At 40.4% G+C, this 18,745-nt stretch overlaps 2 protein-coding genes across 2 annotated transcripts in view; both read left to right on the top strand.

Annotated features, from left to right (window-relative positions):
* The first annotated feature begins 6,116 nt into the window (after positions 1-6,116).
* On the top strand, positions 6,117-17,076 carry LOC118893402 (zinc finger protein 709-like). The gene is made up of 4 exons (XM_036848919.1): positions 6,117-6,296; positions 12,799-12,925; positions 13,130-13,190; positions 13,601-17,076. The coding sequence occupies exons 1-4, from the start codon at positions 6,294-6,296 to the stop codon at positions 15,585-15,587; spliced, it is 2,178 nt and encodes a 725-aa protein (XP_036704814.1). The 5' UTR covers positions 6,117-6,293; the 3' UTR covers positions 15,588-17,076.
* The window catches only part of LOC118893406 (zinc finger protein 709-like), an 82,404-nt gene continuing 69,826 nt past the window's right edge, over positions 6,168-18,745 (top strand). The window contains exon 1 of the mRNA XM_036848926.1: positions 6,168-6,296. The gene's annotated coding sequence lies outside the window, so the exon portion shown is untranslated. The remainder of the gene's footprint in view (positions 6,297-18,745) is intronic.

The raw sequence follows: 18,745 nt of genomic DNA on the forward strand, positions 1-18,745 counted from the left end.
GAGCCAACTGGATAGCCTTATGCAAAAGAAAGAGGCTTTATCCTTCTATCATGCCACATACAACAATTTACCAAAAAAGATAAAGACCTAAACATAGGGGTGAATCCATCACAGTTAGTTAAACATAGGAAAAAGTTCTTGATCTTAGATTTGACAACAAATTGTTAGATATGACACCAAGAACAAAGAGGGGAAAGAGGTAATTTGGACTTCCACAGATTAATTACTTTCGTGCTTCAAAGGGTACCACCAAGGAAGTGAAAACACCCTTTGGAACCCTTGCACAGTATTGCTGGGAATATAAAATTGTGCTGATGGAATGAAAAACAATATGATAGTTCCTCAAAAAATTACAAACTTAGTTGCCATCTCTGGGTAAATACCTAAAAGAATTGAAAGCAGGGACTCAAATAGGTATATGTACACTTGTGTTCATTATTAGCATTATTCACAATAGCCAGAAGGCGGAAGTAACCCCAAGTGTCCGTCAATAGATGAACGGATGAAAAAAGTAGGTACGTACATACAACAGAGTATTATTCAGCTATAGAAGAAAGCAAATTTGACACATGCTACAACATGAATGAACCTTAAGGACATATTTGAAGTGAAATCAGCCTGTCAAAAAAGGTCAAACAATGTATGATTCCACTTGTGTGAGGTATCTAGAGTAGTCAAATGCATAAAGATGAAAAGTGGAATGGTTGTGGCCAGGGACTGGGGTAGTGGGAGAAAGAGGAGGTTTTTGTCTAATGGGTTAGAGTTTCAGTTTTGCAAGATGAAAATAGTTCTGGAAATTGGCTACACAATGTCAATGTACTTCACACTACTGAACTGTACACTTTAAAATGGTAAAAAAAAAAAAAAAGTGAATTTTATAATATGTGTATATTACCACAATTAAATGTAAAGTTTTTAAGGCAAGAGAGTGAAAGCACAACCCACAGTATGGAAGAAAACTTTGCATATCATATATCTGATAGGGGACTTATATAGAAAAATATAAAGAACTATTATTACTTAATAATAAAATTCAAATAACTCAGTTTAAAAATGGCAAAGGATCTGCATACATATTTGTCCAAAAAAGATATACAAATGATCAGGAGCTGTGAAAAAATGCTGCATATCATTAGTCATCAAGGAATTGCAAATCAAAACACTAATGAGGGACTTCCCTGGCGGTCCAGCAGTTAAGACTCTGCACTTCCACTATAGGGAGCATGTTTAATCCCTGGATGGGGAACTAAGATCCCTCATGCTGCGTGGTATGGCCAAAAAAAAAAGGAAAAATAAAAAAGACACTAATGAAATATCACTTCATAGCCACTAGGATGGCTAGAATCAAAAAGCTGGAATCATAACAAATGTTGTTGAGGATATATGGAGAAACTGGAACCCTCATAACTGGGTGGTGCAAATAAAAAATGGTGCAGTCACTTTGGAAAACAGTCTGGCAGTTTCTCAAATATTAAACCTAGAATTACCATATAATCCATCAATTTCTCTCTACCTATATGCCCAAGTGAAATAACAACACATGTTCAAACAAAAACTTGTACATGAAATTTTTTTTAACATCTTTATTGGAGTATAATTGCTTTACAATGTTGTGTTACTTTCTGCTGTATAACAAAGTGAATCAGCTATACGTATACATATATCCCCATATCCCCTCCCTCTTGCGTCTCCCATGAATTTTATTTATTTTTATTTTTTTAATAAATTTATTTATTTATTTATTTTTGGCTGTGTTGGGTCTTCATTGTTGTGCACGGGCTTTCTCTAGTTGTGCCGAGCGGGAGGCTACTCTTCTTTGCGGTGCACAGGCTTCTCATTGCAGTGGCTTCTCTTGTTGCATAGCATGGGCTGTAGGCACACGGGCTTCAGTAGTTGTGGCTCGTGGGCTCTAGAGTGCAGGCTCAGTAGTTGTGGCGCACGGGCTTAGTTGCTCTGTGGCATGTGGGATCTTCCTGGACCAGGGCTGGAACCCGTGTCCCCTGCATTGGCAGGCGGATTCTTAACCACTGCACCACCAGGGAAGTCCCTGTACATGAATTGTATAGCAGCATTATTCATAGTAGCCAAAGATAGAAAAATTCCAAATGTACATTAATGGATGAATAGATAAATGCAAGGGGTTTTATTCATCCAGTGGAATATTATTTGGCCGTAAACACAAATGAAGTGTTGATACATGCTACGACATGGGAGTACCTTGAAAAAATCATGCTAAGTGAGTGAAGTCAATCACAAAGACCATACATTATATAATTCCATTCATTTGAAAGCCTTGAGTAGGGAAATCTATATAGATACAAAGATTAGTGATTGTCTAGGCATGGGAACTGGAGGAAGAAATTGGCAACATTGGGAGTGATAGCTAAAGAGCAGAGGAGTTTTTTTTTTTAATCTTTTTATTATCTTGTTTTTAATAACAAGGTGTTGGAGCTACAAGATTATATTTTGTCAACATAAGAATATTTTGTGCATCATTGAGAGTAAAGCATTCAGCTCTCTGTGTAAAGTCTGTGGGTACCACAGATGTTAGCAGGTGAATTTTTAATGGTTTTTTTTTTGTTTTGTTTGTTTGTTTGTTTGCTGAACAACTCCACAAAAAAAATGAGTGCCTCATTAACATTTATTGTTTCTGCAAGGTCAAAAGGAGAACAGTCAACTCTAATTATAGCTATTGTGGACTAGAAGTAATGTGTTACCAAGGAACCAGTGTTCTCAATTATATTTTCATAGTTTTATTGGAAATTTTAAAAATACACATATCTCCAAAAGTATCAGATTTATAAAAATTTGAATGCAACCTTTAAAGAAAGATTCATTCATTTTAAAGAAAAGGTTTCATTCATTTTAAAGAAAAATAAGAATACTTTTGTTTGTCATCAAAATGATTTTACTGTGATTATTGTTCATGTTACTATTGAATTAGATTAAAATATTTTGTAGTAGGTTTCAGGGAACTCATTCTTTCTCATGAGAGTTTTTTGTGTGTCAGGAACTGGAAATCCACTTTTTAAATGTTTGGGAAATATGTGGTTTAGTGTAGTTACGTATAGGGGTCTCTTAGAGAATTCCTTAGAGATCCAAGAAGATAAACAACCAATGATTATAAGGACAAGAACTAAAAGATCTCTAGAGATGAGTTAATCCTATACTCTTCTTTACTCTTTCCTCTCCTTTTCCTCATTCCCATCAATTCCTTTTTCCTTTTCTTTCATATTCTCTTATCTCTTTTCTTGTCTTCCTCCCGCCTCCTTCTTCATAGTGGTTTGGGGGTTTTTTTTTTATTTATTTATTTTATTTATTTATTTTTGGCTGTGTTGGGTCTTCATTGCTGTGCACGGGCTTTCTCTAGTTGTGGTGAGTGGGGGCTACTCTTCGTTGCGGTGCGCAGGCTTCTCATTGTGGTGGCTTCTCTTGTTGGGAAGCACAGGCTGTAGGCATGCGGGCTTCAGTAGTTGTGACTCGCAGGCTCTAGAGCACAGGCTCAGTAGTTGTGGCGCACGGGCTTAGTTGCTCCGCAGCATGTGGGATCTTCCTGGACCAGGGCTCGAACCCGTGTCCCCTGCATTGGCAGATGGATTCTTAACCACTGCGCCACCAGGGAAGCCCTCTCTCTCCTTCTTAACTTCTATAATTCATACAAACGCAATCTCTTAACCCCAATCTGAATTCCCATAGCTTCATTTTGCACATGATCCATAGTAGCGCCAGTCTGCATTCAGTTAACACTTTTTTGCACACTTGTCACTATTGAAGGGTTTAGTATAAATCAATGAAGCAAGAATAGATTCCTTTATTCATGCATCTTATATTCCAATGAAGAGAGACAGGCAATAAACAATAAACAATGAAGAATAAATTACATACTACATAAGGAAATCGTGAGCATTATGAAAAATACTAGAGAAGACTAGGGTGAATCAGAAATGGATTTGGCAGTGAGTTGCAATTTTAAGTCACGTGATCAGGGAAATTATATCTCATTGTCAACTTTTTTTGTGTGTTCCTTGAGCCCAGTTTCCAGAGTGAAAATGTGATTGATTTAACTCAGGTTACTATAAATTTCCATTTTACACTCAGTTGAGTAGTTTATGTGGCATTTTCTAAGTAGTCATGCTCTTCTATAAATCTGTGATTATGATTTATTTACCATAAAAATACTAAATCAGAAATGTCCTAATAAAAGTATTCTTTTGGTGAGGACTCTTCTCTATCAAAGTTTATTAGTCTATTTACCAAGAGCTCAGTTTTCAGTATATTTACAAGGAGATTACACTTGGTCACCTGCATTCTTTTTTCCCCAGAGACCCTTCCTGTATATAAATCACTGGATAGATAGCTGCTTAATTTGTTCCCACTAGGGAATAGAAGAGAGCAGAGGAGTTCCTTTTTAAGGTGAGGAAAATGTTCAGAAATTGGCTGTAGTGGTGATTATTGCATCTACCTGTGAATATACTGATGCTATGAACAAGGGCTTATGTGCCCACAGCACAGAAAGCTCTGACAGTGGGGGTTTGCAGCAAAGTAAGGGTTTATTTGCAGGGTGCCAAGCAAGGGAGTGGGAGACAAGTCTCAGATCCACTCCAGCTTGGTCTTTGAGTTAAGGGTTTTTTTAAGGGGAAGAACAAAGAGGCTGGAATTAATCATCATCTTGTGACACTTCTGTGACATTTCTTAATGATAGTTTCAGGAGTCAGGATGTCTCTCGTTTATGATTCCCAGCCCAGGTGGTCCATGGCTTGGAGGTCTGTTAGCTTATATTGCCCTGGAGAAACAACCTCTGTTTGTACGTTAATGATGATATCTGTAATAGCAATTTTAGTACATTAACGATGTTATCTACAACAGCAATTTGACGCTAGTTGATTAGGTCAGAGGGGACGAGAAAGGGAATAAAGTTTTGGATAAAGAGATTAATCATAAACCCAGTAAGGGAACTTTGTTTTAGGGGAATTTGGTTTCACTGAAAACCAGTGAGTTATAGACATTAAAGGGTCCATTGTATAGTATGTGTGTTGTATCTCAATAAAACGTTCAAATAAGTGGATAAATGCATTAAGAGTTTTGCAATGCAAGCAATTCAGGCTCTTAGACATCTAAGAGTTTCCAGGTTATTTAACACATCCATCACCTCAAATTGTTATCGTGTATGTGTGTGTGTGTGTGTGTGTGTGTGTGTGTGTGTGTGTGTTGAGAACTCTTAAGATCCACTCTCTTAGCAAATTTCATTTATACAATACAGTATAAGTATCTCAAATCATCGTATTGACATCCTCAAATTAGACCACTGTATTAGTCAATTATACCTCAAAGTAGAGCTTGGAGGGGTAAAAGAGTTTCCAGGTGCATCTCACATTTACATTACGGTTTGTTATTGTTGTTTTTGTTATTTTAGTGAAAATAGGAATTCAGTTGCCTTAAGGATCTTATAGCTTTTTACATTTCAAAATTCTCTAGGGACACAAGCTAACATTGATCTAAAATAAATTTCCTTCCAGTGTAAAATGTGAATTTAATGAAACCTGATAGTTTAATGACACATCTCACACCCTCTGCTTAGAGAAGAGTCCCTTCCCCCAGCTAGGACTGCGGGGTTCAAACTCCCCACCAGAGAGAGCCAAGCGCTCTGGGATTCTTCTCAAATGAGTGGGGGTGGGGAAGAGATGGGTAGAAGGCTTAAGGCTGTCAAATTACAAAGATTAAAATGGAGCCTGACTCTTTATTACAGATAGTGATGTCACACTGAAGTGGCTACGTTTCTAAACAAGGGTCACAGTTCCAGTTACACCAAGCCCTCTTGCTGCAGTTTGTCCTGGTCTGGGCGCCCTCTTGTCTATACTTGCTTCATCTTCAAACTGAATGAGGAATTCCCTGTGCACACCTGTGACCTCGTGTTCCGACCAAGCTGCGGGAAGACTACAGAGTCAGCCTTAGGACAGGAATAAGCTCTGTTTAAATTCAAATATTCCCGCGGAGACAGGTTACCACCAACGGCTGAAGCCGCTTCGCCTGAGCCAAGCGCCCTCCCGCCTCGCTGTCACTCAGCCACGAGGGGGCGCGGCCTTGGGAACTGTCCAATCACGGAGGTCGCTGGGGCCGGTGGGTGGGGTGACGCCCCTCAACGGAAGGGCCGTAGCTAATCGCTCTGGCTTTGCTCGTGGGTGCTCGTCATCCCGTAGTGGTCTTTTTTCTCTGCCGCAGGCTCTGTTGTGCTGTGATCTACACGGGTCGTGGGAGTTGTAGGAAGGATTCAGGGAGACCCCGGAAACCTAGAAATGGTGAGTGTGCTTCCCTGGGTGTGGAGACGGTGAGGAGGGGCTGGTGGGAACCGGCCGGAAGCGGCCATGGCGGGACCCGGGCCTTCCCGCGGTCAACTTCGGAGTCCGCTGGCCCGAGTCCACCCGGGGCGCCGCTCGGACCTCAGTCCGCTCCGGCTCGCAGCGTGGGGGCGAGGCGGGGCCGGCAGCCGGGACCCCGGCCGTCCTGTCCCGTCCCTTGGTGCGCGGCGACGTCGGCCCTGACCCCGGAGCCTCTCTGCGCAGCTCTGCGCCCGCAGCCCCGCGTCTCCCCCAGGTTGTGCGGTGACCGCGGGAGGGTCGTTAGACTCGGGGTCTGGGCTTTATGCATGGGAGGAGCTGTGGTGTGTGAGGTCCCCCTTCCCTCCTTTCTCCCCAGCGCGACATGTTTTCTCTTGAGTTTTTCATATTTGGGGGGAGCGGGGTCTCAAATCCACAACCGTTTTACCAGCGTAGCTCTTCCTAGGGTTGGCGATAAATCCCTAAATTTCCAAATCCCTTTCGCATTCCCAAACGCCAGCTTCCTCTCTCTGATTCACAGCATATTCTACTGTTCGTCCGCCGTGGTGCATTTCAAATAGCCTCAATATTTTAATTGTTTATCCTTCTTAAGTAGAGCCACGGATAGGCTGTTTTTGAAAGCTTTATTATTTTGTGTGTATTTTACATGAGAGGAAAGCCGAGAATGACCGCCTGGTACTATGTTGTATGAAATCCTTGTGCCTCTCGTCCCAGGATCTTTCCTGGGCCCAGACATCCTACGGAAAATCCTTTGGTTGGAGGTTCCGTTTTGAAACTTTCCTGGGTGATCTGTTCTGTCAGCCTTGCGCCTCCCTGCTTTTGTTGACCTGAAAAGATTTATTGCTTTATTTAAGTGTCCGTTTTCAGTAGGGGTAAATACATTTTAATTTAATCAATAGGCTTGAAAGATAGCATAAAACATTTCCAAAGAGGCGAAAAAAGAGGTGAATTTCAGGGGTGAAAAGAAAGGTTCCAGTATTGCATTTCACTTAAGATACTGGTTTCAGTCCCTCTTACCCTGACTGTAGTTGTTTCAGAGGGCTGTTCATTACTTTTGGATGATTTCAAATGAAATTCCAGGGTTTAGACTTGCAGACCAGAAGTGTTCAAGTATGATTAATTAATTACAAAACAAGTCTTGCCATGAAATAATAATTAACTGACATCTTTGCTGAAAGGAATATATATTTGGGATTTTCTGGTTGAACTAGTAAAGTGCGTTCCAGTTTTCTTTCCTCCTTTCCACATAAACACTGAGTCTGAGTGAATTTGCTGGATTGGTCAGTGTGTTTGTGTCATTAAAATGTAATAGTGGTGCCAAGTAACTCCAGTGTTGAGTATGGCCTGTGGTGGGTGAGCCAAACCAAGGCCCTCTCTGAGCATGCGCAGAGAGGTAGAAGTGAAGGCCAATTGGTTCTTCCTGGGGAACCTCTCCTTGTAGGTTTCCCACCTGCTCACACCCACTACAGAAGGAGTCTTTATGCTGAGAGAAGGTACAGAGCCCTGGAAAGGTGGGGGTTCAGGTGCTCCTGGGGAGGTGGAGGAGATTCGGTGATTTCTTTCTGCAGTTGTAATAGTGGTTTCTTCAGGTGCAGATGTATGGCTAAGTGTTGCATCCATAATGTTGGCGCATTCAGTGTAATTTGCGCACAGGAAAGTCTATGGAGGTTGGTGTTCTGTCTCCTTGACGAAGGGTTTATGAATTTGGGAGTTCATTTGGGTCGGAACCTGCTGAGAAATTCCTCACTTGTGAGAATGGAAGCCTGGGGGAGGAAGGGCTCGCACGTGGCCAGGCAAGAGAAGAGTATGTGCAGCTGCCCGAGTTAATTTTGGGTCCCTACCCTTCTTCACCAGGGACTGACTCACTTCTAGGGGTTCTATCTCAGTTGGGAGTGTCTGGACCACAACTTTAAGAATGTATTTAACTTTCTGAATGTGGATTTTCGTTTTGAACGGTAGGGAAGCAGTGTGCTTATCTCAACTGATTCAAATATTTGCTTTTCTTTCCTTTGGATTCCTTTATCTCTTGAATATTGTGGCCCTGTAATTCTTTTCCTTAGTAGTTCCCACATAACCCCTCTGCATCCACACAGTTTGCACTGTTTTATACATCTTGTATTACCACAGTACATTTATAACAATTACTGAACCAATAGTGATGCATTAGAGTCCACAGTTTTTATTATCAATGACTCTTTGTGTTATAGGATCTATGGGTTTTGGTAAATGTTTATTGACACGTATCCATCATTTCTATATCCTATAGAGTAGTTTCACTTCCCTCAAAGTCCTTTATGCTTCATCTATTCATTCATCTCTCCCTTCAACCCCCAAATCCTTCAGAACCAAAGATCTTTTTCTGGCTCATAATAATGTCTTTTCCAGAATGTCATATACTTGGAATCTTGTGTTGCCTTGTCAGATTGGCTTCTTTCACTTAGCAATGTACTTTTAAGGTTCCTTCATGTGTTTTCATGGCTTGATACCTCATTTCATTTTTTCACTGAACAATATTTCATCTTATTACAGTGGGAATGACACTGATTGTTTATCCATTCGACTCTTGAAGGACATCATGCTTAACTCTAACTCTTGCCCATTATGAATAAAACACCTAGAAACATTCATGTTTAGGCTTTTGTGTGTACTTAAGGTTTCCACTAATTTAGGTCTCTACCAAAGAATGTGATTGCTGGATCTTACTATATGTATAAGAGTATATTAAGTATTCATGGAAAATTCTTATCTTCCAATGTAGGCATACCAAATTTCATTCCCACCACCAAGGAATGATTACCAGCAGCTTCACATCTTCACTAATAGCTGGTGTTCTGAGTGTTTTGAATTTAGCCATTTAATAAGTGTGTAGTGACATATCATTGTTGGTTTTTTTGTAATTTCCCAAAGACATTTGTTGAGCATGTTTTCATATTGCTTATTTCCCATCTGTATATCTTGTTTAGTGTGTTGTCTGTTCAGATCTTTTTCCCATTTTTTTTTCTTTTTCCCATTTTTAATTGAGTTGTTTGTCTTCTTACTGTTGAGTTTTAAGAATTATATATATATTTTGTTTTGGGGTTTTTTAAGAATTATTTATTTGGTTGCACTGGGTCTTAGTTGCAGCTCACGGGCTCCTTAGTTGTGGCACATGGGCTTCTTAGTTGTGGCTCCAGAGCTCCTTAGTTGTGGTACACGGGCTCCTTAGTTGTGGCATGTGAACTCTTAGTTGTGGCATGCATTTGGGATCTAGTGCCCTGACCAGGGATTGAACTCGGGCCCTCTGCATTGGGAGCACAGAGTCTTATCCACTGCACCACCAGGGAAGTCCCCAAGAATTCTATGTATATTCTGGATACCAGTCATTTATCAGATATGTGTGTTACAAAGACATTCTCCTAGTCTGTGACTTGTCTTTTCATTCTCTTAACACTTTCCCAGCACAGGAATTTTCCTTTTAATAAAGTGAGACTTATCATTTTTTCCCTTCTTTGTTTGTTTGTTTGTTTGTTTGTTTTTGGTGTTGTATCTAAGTATGATGTTAGCTGCAGGTGTCCTGTAGATGTTTTTCTCAAGAACAGAGAGTTCCCTTCTATTATTAGTTTGTTAACCATAAATGGATGTTGAATTGTATCAAATCTTTTTATGTTCATTTCCCCCCTCCTTTCATTTCTGATATTATTTCTGTTTTGCCTTCTCTTCTCCGTTATCTTGACTAAATGTCAATCAATTTTATTATAATTAATATTTTCTGCGGACCAGCTTTTGGTTTTGAAAAGTAGAAGAGTGGTTTTTTCTTTCAAAAATTTAAATATTTCACTCTACTCTCTTCCTGCTTGCATGGTTTCTGAAAAGAAGTCTGATTTAATTCTAATCTTTTTTCTCTATAAGTAAGGTGGGTTCCCCCTCTGGCTTTTTTTCACTATATTCTCTTTCTCTTTGATTTTTCTCTAGTTAGAATATGATATACTTGGTATGCATTTTTGACATGTAGTGTTCTTTAAGCTTTTTGGATCTACAGCATGCCATTTATGATTAATTTTAGGAAAATCTCAATGATTATTACTTCACTCATTTTTTTCTGTTCCTTTCTGTGTATCTTTTTTTGTTTTTTTAGATATTCCCATTTTGTGTATTTTAAACCTTCTGTCATTGCTCTACAGTTCATGGATATTGTGTTCTGTCTTGTTTGTTTTGTTTTTGTTTTTTTTGGCTTTGTGTTAGCCTCTGGTGAAATATATTGTTTTCAGTACAGGCCTTGTTAAGAACAGAGTATTTGGTATTTTTTATTATTATTATTACTTTTTTTGATGTGGACATTTTGTAAAGTCTTTATTAAATTTTGTTACGATATTATTTCTGTTTTTATGTTTTGATTTTTTGGCTGCGAGGCATATGGGATCTTAGCTCCCCAACCAGGGATCAAACCCACACCCCCTGCATTGGAAGGTGAAGTCTTAACCACTGGACCACCAGGGAAGCCCCTGGTGCTTATTTTTACATGCCATCTTTATTTCTTCTTTCCCAGTTTTAGAGAGAGTGTTTTGCCTGTGACCTCAATGCTCTGATGGGTCTAAGAAGACTTGTTCAAGTTTTTTTCATTTTTTTTCTTTGAGGCCAGGAATGATGACTTCTAAGTTCCTTAAATGCCAGATTAGAACCTGTAAGTCTCTGTCTTCAATTTTTGATGATTGATTGCTGACTGCTTTAAAACCTCATTCATTCTCTTTACCCTTTTACCCACATCTATACAAAGTGATCAGAAAGCCTTAGTCCTTCTTCCATTGGCACTGGCAAGAGATTCAATCCTCTTAAGATCCTGCTCTTGTGTGTGAACCCTCATCCTAACCCAGCCCCTAACTTCAGTTTTTAAAAAGTCCAATTACCTTTCCTTGCTTGTGAAGCCATTTCTTGAAAGCTCTGGAGAGGCCTGCCTTACTTTCCTCAGATACCTCAATTATTTAGGTAATAAAACCTTTCATACACTATTGGCAATGTGTGCTGTCATCAGCAAAGGGATTCCTATCCCCAGGGGTCAAGCTGTCATGTTCCTGTAAACCTTGTGGGAGCTTGGAAATTAGAGAAGTTGGCAGGGCAGCCTCTAGAGTGGCTGGTCAGGAAATAACTTCCTCCTGCAATTTGAAAATGGAGATTTTATGTTCTTTAGGGGGAAAGCACTGTTGAATCCTTTGTGTATTTCATACTTATGGGCAGATTCACCATCAAACCCTTGTGATTTTCAGTGAATGCACTTGCAATCTACAACTCTTAATCTGTTCCTCAAGGTTAGAAAGACACAGGACACTGTGTTCTAGATCTGCCATAAAGAGCTCTCTGGCATATTGTCTCACTCTGTGTGCCTATGTATGCCTCTAAGCAGCCCTGAGGCACATGAGTATAGGAATTTTGTGGTCTGTGTTTTCATGCTATCTTCCTACTGTCTGCGCCATTTAACTGTAAGTGCCAATTAACTTTCTAGTGCATCAGATCAAACAAAGAGAAAGGAAAAACTGAGTCTGTGGTAAATGTTACACAAGTTAACAGCACTATTTCCCCACAAGAGTATTTTCTTTCTGTCATCTACATCTGACTACTTATAAAGGCCTGGATTACTTTACGGCCAAATTGGCCAGCTGGGTCCTATTAAAAGTTTTACAGTTTTCTTGGACTCTTTTGTTTGGTGATGGGAGTAGAAAAAAAAGCTTCTAGTTCAGCACTGTGTTCTTATTCATAAAAGTTTGTGCAGATTTGACCCTCTGCCTCATAAATGCTATAAATGGTACGTAAAAGGAAGGAGATGAAAGAGTTTTTCCTCACAAGGTATTGATGGTCTTAAAATGGGAACATTTGTTTCATTTGTATATCATGTCTATCATTTCCCAACATGTTCTGGACCCTGCTGTTAGTGAGAAATGAGATGTAATGTGATCAGAGTAAATATTTCCATGTTCATTATGCTGCTAAATTTGTGAGGAAGTATAGACAGAGTAAGTTGCTGATAATCAAGTCATAGAATAAATGTTTGGATATGACAGAATCATACATAACCTTCATATAAATAGTGTATAGGGCTTCCCTGGTGGCACAACGGTTAAGAAACTGCCTGCCAATGCAGGGGACACGGGTTTGATCCCTGGCCCAGGAAGATCCCACGTGCCACAGAGCAACTAAGCCTGTGCGCCACAACTACTGAGCCTGCGCTCTAGAGCCCGCGTGACACAACTACTGAAGCCTGTGCGCCTAGAGCCTGTGCTCTGCAACAAGAGAAGCCACCACAATGGGAAGCTTGCACACTGCAATGAAGAGTAGCCCCTGCTTGCTGCAACTAGAGAAAGCCCACGCGCAGCAACGAAGACCCAACACAGCCAAAAATAAACACAAAACAAAACAAAACAAAAATGGTGTATAGATGTCTAGTCCTGTCAGTGTCATGCATCCTGCTATACACATATTTGGGGTATTTTAGGACTCGGTAGCCTTTGAAGATGTGGCTGTGAATTTCACCCTGGAGGAGTGGGCTTTACTGAATACTTCACAGAAGAAACTCTACAGAGATGTGATGCGGGAAACCTTCAGAAACCTGGCCTCAGTAGGTAAGGGTGACAGCTTTCCTTTACTTTGTCAATTAGGGAACAAATGTTTCTTGTTCATTGATGGTCTTCCAAGATGTCCTATGTGGAAGGGAGGATGTTGGTATATAAACTAGGCCTGGTCACAGCCAACAATGAATATAGAATCTAATAATTGTTCTATAATTTCTAATATTTTGGAATCGTTTTTCTTCATCTGCAATTTAGGGAAAAAATGGGAGGATCATGACATTGAAGATCAGTACAAAAACCAGGGGAGAAAACTAAGGTAAGTCACACTCACAACAGAAAGTAGTGCCTTATATGAGGGTCCTGGTATGTGATGAAATTTTAAAATAAGGGACCTAAACACATAATGCCTGCTTCACATTTATTTATTCTCAGAAAAATTTTCCCCCAAATACTTTCTAATATGTGACATAGATGTTTAGTGTTTGGAAAATAGTTCTCTTGGAAACAGTATTAACAAGCCCTATATGTGAATATCAATGTTTTGATAATTCCAAGAGTGAAGTCTTCTTGCAGGTCATTTCTTATATTCAATCAAAAACAATTCAGACAAGGGAGATAACCTACACTTTTGCTATAGATCATAAAAATGTAGTTCAAATATCCTACTAATAAATATTAAATTGTTGGTAAAGAAATCATTACTAACGTGATTCTCATTTTTTACAGAAGTCATGTTGTAGAGAGACTCTGTGAAAATAAAGAGGGTAGTCAATGTGCAGGAAACTTCAGCCTTATTCCAAAACTCAGTCTGAACAAGAAAACTACTAGAGTGAAACTACATGAATGCAGTGCATGTGGAAAAGTCTTTATGCATCATTCATCCCTTAATAGGCATATCAACCATCATAGTGGACACAAACTGTATGAGTATCAGAAATATGAAGAGAAGCCATATAAATGTAAGGAATGTGGTAAAGCCTTCAGTTATCTTCAGTGTTTTGAAAAACATGAAAGAAAACACAGTGGACAGGAGAACTATAAATGTAAGGAATGTGGGAAAGCTTTTCGTTTTCGCACATCCTTTCAAACACATAAAAGGATTCATACAGGAGAAAAGCCCTATGAATGTAAAGAATGTGGGAAATCCTTTATGTGGCTCACAACCTTTCAAAGACACATGATAACGCACACTGGAGATACTCCTTATAAATGTAAGGAATGTGGGAAACCCTTTAAGTGGCTCACAACCTTTCGGAGACACATGATAACACACACCGGAGATGCTCCTTATAAATGTAAGGAATGTGGGAAAGTCTTTATTTTTTTAAGTGCACTACAAATACATGAAAAAACCCACATGGGAGAGAAACCCTATCAATGTAAACAATGTGGAAAAACCTTTAGATATAGTCGAACTTTTCAAACACATGAAAGGACTCACACAGGAGAGAAACCCTATGAATGTAAGCAATGTGGTAAAGCTTTTATTTCCCATATAGGAATACAAAACCATGAAAGAAATCACGATGGAAAGAAATTCTATGAATGTAAAAAATGTAGTAAAGCATTCAGTTATTCCAGTTCTCTTCGAAAACATGAAAGAACTCATACTGGAGAGAAACCCTATGAATGTAAGGAATGTGGAAAAGGTTTTATTTTTCTCTCAAGCCTTCGAGCACACATGATAAGTCACTCTGGAGATGGACCTTATAAATGTAAGGAATGTGAGAAAGCATTCATTACTCCCAGTTCATTTCAAATACATGTAAGGACTCACACAGGAGAGAAGCCTTATAAATGTAAACAATGTGGGAAAACTTTCAGTTGGCCCACTTCCATTCGCAGACATGAAAAAAGTCACAGTGGAGAGAAACCCTATGAGTGTAGGCAATGTGGTAAAACCTTCAGTTGTCCCAGATCCTTTCAAAGCCATGAAAGGAGACACAGTGGAGAAAAGCCCTATGAATGTAAAAAATGTGGTAAAGCCTTCAGTTGTCCAAATTCCTGTCGAAAACATGAAAGAAGTCATGGTGGAGAGAAACCTTATGAATGTAAAGAATGTGGGAAAACCTTCAGTTCTCTCACCAAATTTCAAAGACACGTGATGAAGCACACTGGAGATGGACCTTATAAATGTAAGGAGTGTGGGAAAGTCTTTGATTGTCCCAATTCCTTTCGAAGTCATGAAAGGATTCACAGTGTAGAAAAACCCTATGAATGTAAGGAATGTTGTAAAGCCTTCAGTACTCCTAGGTCCCTTCGAAGACATGAAAGAACTCATACTGGAGAGAAACCTCATGCATGTAAGGAATGTGGTAAAGCCTTCAGTTATCCCAGTTTCCTTCAAAAACATGAAAGAAGTCATACTGGGGAGAAACCCTACCAATGTAAACAATGTGGTAAAGCCGTCAGTTATCTCAGTTCCCTTCGAAGTCATGAAAGAACTCATAGTGGAGAGAAACCCTATGAATGTAAGGAATGTGGGAAAGCATTCATTTTTCTCTCAAAATTTCGTTTACACATGATAAAGCACACTGGAGTTGGACCTTATACATGTAAGAAATGTGGGAAAGCCTTCGATTGTCCCAGTTCATTACGAAACCATGAAAGAACTCACACTGGAGAGAAACAGTATGAATGTAAGAATTGTAGCAAAGCCTTCAGTCATCTCCGTTCTTTACGAAACCATGAAAGAACTCATGTTGGAGAGTAGTGCTACGAATGTAAGAAAGTGGGAAAGCCTTCAGTTCTATCACTAAATTTTCAAGACGTGGTGAAGCACACTGGAGATGGACCTAATAATGTAAGGAATGTGGGAAGGCCTTCGATTTCTTCAGTTCATTATGAAATCATGAAAGAACTCACACTGGAGAGAAACCACACGAATGTGAAAATTATAGGTAAGCCTTTGATTGTCCCAGTTCTGTTCAAAACCATGAAAACACTCATAATGGAAAGTAGGCCTATGAATGTCAGGAATGTAGGAGAACCTTCAATTTTCCCAGTTCATTCTGAATACAAAAAATAGAATTCACACTGGAGAGAAACCCTGTGAATGCAAACTATATGGTAAAGCCCTCAGCAATTCCTATTATGTTCAAATACATGAAAGAACTCTTACCAGAAACTGAACATAAGGAATATTGGAAAGCCTTTATCACACAACATTTTAAGGACACAAGACGGTGCACACCATGTAAGTGTGAGGAATTGGGGAAGTCTTCAGTCCCGTTTTCTTGGGAAAGAACTCACTCTAGAGAGAATTCTGTTAAATGTAAACAATATATGAAAACCTTCATTTGCCCTACATCCTTACAAAACCATGTGAGAATGTACACTGGATAGATACCATGTAACTGAAAAGTAAAACAAACTATTCAGTTGAAACAAATATTTTTGTAGTCATGTGAAAACTGCACTGGAAAAAATTCATGTTAATATAAGTAATATGGGTAAGCCTGGTACAAATTAGTTCATGTAGAATACTCAAGGTTACAATATGGAAGAAGTGTTATAAACTTTAAACATATATTGTCCTTATCAGTGGCACATTCTTAAAGTTATTTTCTGTTGTATGGAGTAGTACTTACTTTTGCAAGTAAATATTGAGGTAAGATAATTCTGTAGGTACCCTTTAGGCAGTCATTCCTAAGTTTAATAGGTAATTTTATCCTTTACTCAGTAAAATTTTTGTTTTTATTTTGAAGACTCTTTGATCCATGGGTGAATTGAAGTATATTTCTAATATGTAAGTGGGTTTAATTTTTATATAATACTTTTCTGCAAATAAGGGAACACTGAAAAATGACACTTTGGTACTTGTTTGTTTATTGTACTGGCCTCCTGCGGCAAGTACTCAACATCCCTTATACATTATGTACATATTCCACCTTTATTTCTTAAGAGAAAACTAACTTTTCATTGGCCTGAAGAGCTTTATTCCATTTCTTTGCTAACAATGAGTTGGCATATATTTGTAAGTATGCAAAGTTCATCATATACTCTCATGTGAATTATTGTTTTCATCTTTTGTCATTTGTTATTTGCCATTCCTTCTGGCTGGGATTTGGGCTATGGAATTTGCATTAAGAGAGACCTGTGAGAGGACAATAAAATTTAGAGTTGGTGATGACCCTTTTTGACTCTGTTTTCTCAATGTGAGTAATGTTGTGAACTACATTTTCTAGACTCTGTTGCTTTTATGGTCCCATGTTAGAATTCACCAAAGCCTAATTTACAGGTAATTTGAAATGCAGATGTGAAATAGGATTAGGTAGATTTTGGAGCCACCTGTACGGAAAGAGACACACAAGAAGCATAGGGCCTTTGCAGACACTTGCTTCCAGCTCATTTTCCTCATTTTTTGCTCTGCCAGTCAGGAATATCCTCAAAACTGAAGAGAGTTCAAGACAGTGGAGTAAGAAGACCCTGAGCTCACCTCCTCCCATGGGCACACCAAAATTACAACTGTTTACCAAGCAACTATTGATGAGAAAGACCTGAACAGTAGCAGAAAAGATCTTCTACAAGTAAAGATAGGAAGAAGGACCCACAACAAGACCAGTAGGAAGTGTGGAGAAACGTTACAGTTAAGACCCATTACCCACAAACAGGAGGATGATTACAATTGCAGAAGTTGTCCCAAGGAGCAAGGGGGTCCAAACCCCACATCTTGCTCCCCAGCCTAGGGGCCCTGCACTGGAAAGACAAGCCCCCAGAACATTTGGCATTGCAGACCAGCGGGGCTTACTTTCAGGAGAGTCAGAGGGCTGTAGGAAATAGAGACTCCACCCTTCAGGGACGCACTTAACATCTCATGTGCTCCAAAATCCAGGGCAAAAGCAGTAATTTGAAAGGAGCCTAGGTTTGACCCACCTGCTGATCTTGGAGAGACTCCTGGAGAAGCAGGAGGCAACTGATGCTTACTCTCGGGTCATAGACACTGTGACAGCCCTTTGCGGGAGCTCATTCTACCACAAGGATACTGGTGCTGACAAGTGTGGTTTTGGAATCGTCCTTCTAGCTTATTAGCACAAGCGACCTGCACTATCCACCAGCCTGTTGGCACCGGTATTGGGATACCTCAGGCCAAGCAGCTAGCCAGGTGGGGACACAGCCCCACCCACCATATGGCCAGCTGCCTTAAGACACGTTGAGCCCCCAGTTGCCCTGGCACTGGCCCTGGGACCCCTGAGGCCCCACAGCCAGCTGTTGGGACCCAACCCCATATACGAGTGGGCCTACACCAGGATACAGCCCCATTCACCAGCGGGCCAGTACCAGCCTTGAGACACTCCAGACCTTGTAGCCATCTGTGACAGAAATAAGCCCTGCTCACCAGTGGTCTGACACCAACTCTGAGACCCCCAGCTTACTGCAGCCAAAGACCTCAGGATCTGGCTCCACCCATCAGTGAGCTGGCATTAACCCCAGGATCCCCTGAGCCTCAGCCCCACCCCCCAGCTCTAAGACACCTTGGACCCTTCAGCCAGCCACTGTGGGATTTGGCCCCCGTCACCACCAGGCTGACACTAGATTCGGGGGTCCCAGGCCCATGACCTCCCACCCTGGAAACTAGCTCCACCCACCAGTGGGCCAGCACTGGCCCTCGGACCCCCTGGGGCTCTATAGCCAGCCACCTCATGTCCTGACCCTGCCTACCAACAGTCAGCAACCTCTGCACAAGGCAGGACCTGGCAACCAACTGGACCAAGGGCCAGCCACGCCTAGTCAGCCCGCTACACAAGAAGGACCCACATAGGGGGCATACCTAGAGCATATAGCTCTGGTGTCCAGAGGAGAGAGCACTGCACACATAGGACGTCTCCTACAAAAGGCCACTTCTCCAAGGTCTGGAAACAAGCAATGTGC

This window comes from Balaenoptera musculus, chromosome 3 (genome assembly GCF_009873245.2).
Source record: "Balaenoptera musculus isolate JJ_BM4_2016_0621 chromosome 3, mBalMus1.pri.v3, whole genome shotgun sequence".
NCBI lineage: Eukaryota > Metazoa > Chordata > Mammalia > Artiodactyla > Balaenopteridae > Balaenoptera > Balaenoptera musculus.

Excerpts from the sequence above, each read along its gene's own strand:
- LOC118893402 (XM_036848919.1), top strand. Across the intron at positions 12,926-13,129 it reads CAGAAACCTGGCCTCAGTAG|GGAAAAAATGGGAGGATCAT; the intron begins GTAAGGGTGACA and ends TCTGCAATTTAG. Across the intron at positions 13,191-13,600 it reads AACCAGGGGAGAAAACTAAG|AAGTCATGTTGTAGAGAGAC; the intron begins GTAAGTCACACT and ends CATTTTTTACAG.